Raw genomic sequence first — 3176 nt, forward strand, 5'->3', positions numbered from 1 at the left:
GCCTGAGGGGCGCCCCCCGTCCCCACCCCCGTCCCCACTGCACGGGTGGGGTCATGGGGGCAGCGCCTGATCTGGGCCTGGAATGATATCTGTGATGGGTCCGAGTCGGCCAGCAGGTCGTAAGCACACGTGAGCGGCACTTAGTGGCGAGGAGCCCCTTCGATAACGAGTTTTAGATCCTTCACAGGAACTCCCCGCCCCTGACCCCCCAGAGGCCAGGCCCCCACTTTGGGGATCACAGCTGTAAGGGCAACCCCTTCCCAGGGGAAGGAAAGACGCCACAGAGAGAGTCTGTCTTTCTTCCTCTCTCTCTCCCTCTCTCTCTCTCTCTCTCTCCTCAGAGAGAGAGTCTTTCTTCCTCCCTCTCTCTCTCTCTCTCTCTCTCTCTCTCTCTCTCGGCCCCTGAGAACCAGGCTGGTCTGAAGACAGACTGCAGCCTCTCTGACCCCCTCAGCCCTTGGCTCTCTGACGCCAGCTGGAACCCCCCTCGTGGGGCTCTGCCCCGCCCCCCAGAGCAGCAGGAAGGAGTCCGCTTGCTGGGTGGGGTGGGGAGGGGGGGCTTTTGTTCGTGTATGTTCTCTCCTGCGTGTCCGGCCCGACGGAGCCAGGAGGAGATGCTCCGTTCCTCCCAGCGCCGCTCACTAGGGCTCCCCTGGCACCAGCGCCCAATAGAGCGCGGCCGGGCGGGCTCCCCCGCGGCTGGCAGGTGTGGGTTCATGGCCCATCGGGAGGCTGCACACGAACTAGAGGCTGTGCAGCCGGGAAGCTGTGGGCGCTTCTGCTCTATGTCTGAGTCGCTGCCACCCTTTCCGGCTAATGTGGCTTCTGCACTTCCCCGAGGCTGTCACTGTCATGGAAACCACCGTGTCCCATCACGGCCGCCCTCTCAGGCCTCGTCCCCCGGGGACCGCGAGGCAGAGGGTGACGCTCAGTAAATGCCCGTTCAATCCGGGACGGGCACCGCCGAGAGCTGCTCACACAGACGGACTCACACTTCCTTCCTGCACGCGTCCGGGAGGCGCGGGGCCGGAGGGGGGACCTGGGGGTCTTGTTGCTCAGCTGGACGCACAGCCGCCGAGGCCTCACGAGCCACCTGCCTGGCTGAACGGCATGGAGTCGCGTTTTCAATGCCGTCAGGAGGCCTGACTCGGCCGGGGTGGTGGCGGGTTGATGAACGAGGGCGAGAGGTGCTGGAGTTCTAGGAAACGGCCGCGGTCGCCCCTAACTCCCCGCAGGGGGTTTCACTGCCTCACCCTCAAGGGTCCTGGTTCCAAATGAGCAGGGGTCTCACCTGGAGGACAGCTTCCCTTCCTGTCCAGTCACCTTCTAACGAGGGGCAGGACCCGGGCGTACCTGACAGCCCCACGCTTCCCTCTCCACCTGCCTGGGCCCCATCCCCACCTGCCTGGGCCCCATCCCCACCTGCCTGAGCCGTATCCCCACCTGCCTGAGCCGTATCCCCACCTGCCTGGGCCCCGTCTCCACCTGCCTGGGCCCCGTCTCCACCTGCCTGGGCCCCGTCGCTGTCACTGTCATGGAAACCACCGTGTCCCATCACGGCCGCCCTCTCAGGCCTCGTCCCCCGGGGACCGCGAGGCAGAGGGTGACGCTCAGTAAATGCCCGTTCAATCCGGGACGGGCACCGCCGAGAGCTGCTCACACAGACGGACTCACACTTCCTTCCTGCACGCGTCCGGGAGGCGCGGGGCCGGAGGGGGGACCTGGGGGTCTTGTTGCTCAGCTGGACGCACAGCCGCCGAGGCCTCACGAGCCACCTGCCTAGCTGAACGGCATGGAGTCGCGTTTTCAATGCCGTCAGGAGGCCTGACTCGGCCGGGGTGGTGGCGGGTTGATGAACGAGGGCGAGAGGTGCTGGAGTTCTAGGAAACGGCCGCGGTCGCCCCTAACTCCCCGCAGGGGGTTTCACTGCCTCACCCTCAAGGGTCCTGGTTCCCAAAGAGCAGGGGTCTCACCTGGAGGACAGCTTCCCTTCCTGTCCAGTCACCTTCTAACGAGGGGCAGGACCCGGGCGTACCTGACAGCCCCACGCTTCCCTCTCCACCTGCCTGGGCCCCATCCCCACCTGCCTGGGCCCCATCCCCACCTGCCTGGGCCCCATCCCCACCTGCCTGGGCCCCATCCCCACCTGCCTGGGCCCCATCCCCACCTGCCTGGGCCCCATCCCCACCTGCCTGGGCCCCATCCCCACCTGCCTGGGCCCCATCCCCACCTGCCTGAGCCGTATCCCCACCTGCCTGAGCCGTATCCCCACCTGCCTGAGCCCCGTCCCCACCTGCCTGAGCCCCGTCCCCACCTGCCTGGGCCCCGTCCCCACCTGCCTGGGCTGGGCCTCCACGCCGGGTCAGTGAGGGCAGAGCCAGGTCTCCCCGTCAGTGACAGCTCTGCCCGCCTCTGCAATGCTGGGGATGGGGGTGGGCGGCTGGAGGCGGTTCAATGCCCGTCACAGCCTTCATTCAGGCCGGGTCCTCTGTCCCCCGAATCCCAGCAGGTGACCTTCTCCACCCTCTGCTCCCCTGGGGGCGTGGGGTCACCGTGTGGCTTCTGCTCCCTGTGTTTGTCAGGTTTGCCCGAGGCCAGTCTTCCCACGTGGTTCTGGGCGCTCACTCTCTCTCGAAGGATGAGACCTCCAAGCAAACATTTGGGGTCACGAAGCTCATTCCGTTCTCGGGATTCACCTCGGACCCCGAGTCGCATGACATCATGCTGGTGAAGGTACGTGGTGGGCCTCCTGCCTTCTCCCGGTCCCGACACAACCGACCCCGATGTTAACCCTCCACACGGGAGCGTGGCGTCGGCACACCCAGTGGATCTGCGGCAACCGACATGGTCTGCCGGAGCCTGTGCACTGCACACGCTGCCCTAAAGAAACGGGACCCTATCGCCAACGCACCAGGGCCGGCTCCCCAGAGACAGAGCAGCCCTGGTGCCCGTGAGCGAGTGAGAATCACCAGTCGCTTACCCCACAGAGCCAGCCAGGGCCTTCAGGGAGCGCAGCGAGTCACGCGTGGCCTAGGCCTCCGTTCGTCTGGCCCACACGTAGGCTAGACCGTGCTCCAGGGCCCTGCCGGCGGGAAGCAGCCCAGCCCGCCCAGGCATGGCCGGTGCTATCCCCAGAGAACCATCAGTGGAGCGGAGGCCAGCCCGCTGAGCCTGTG

General features: G+C 66.4%; 1 protein-coding gene across 1 annotated transcript in view; it reads left to right on the forward strand.

Moving 5' to 3' along the window:
- Positions 1-3176, forward strand: part of GZMK (granzyme K (granzyme 3; tryptase II)) — a 6974-nt gene that overhangs the window by 1058 nt on the left and 2740 nt on the right. The window contains exon 3 of the mRNA XM_005874164.2: positions 2583-2733. Coding sequence (XP_005874226.1) covers positions 2583-2733 — 151 coding nt within the window. The remainder of the gene's footprint in view (positions 1-2582; positions 2734-3176) is intronic.

Source organism: Myotis brandtii, unplaced genomic scaffold (genome assembly GCF_000412655.1).
Source record: "Myotis brandtii unplaced genomic scaffold, ASM41265v1 scaffold426, whole genome shotgun sequence".
NCBI classification, from domain to species: Eukaryota; Metazoa; Chordata; class Mammalia; order Chiroptera; family Vespertilionidae; genus Myotis; species Myotis brandtii.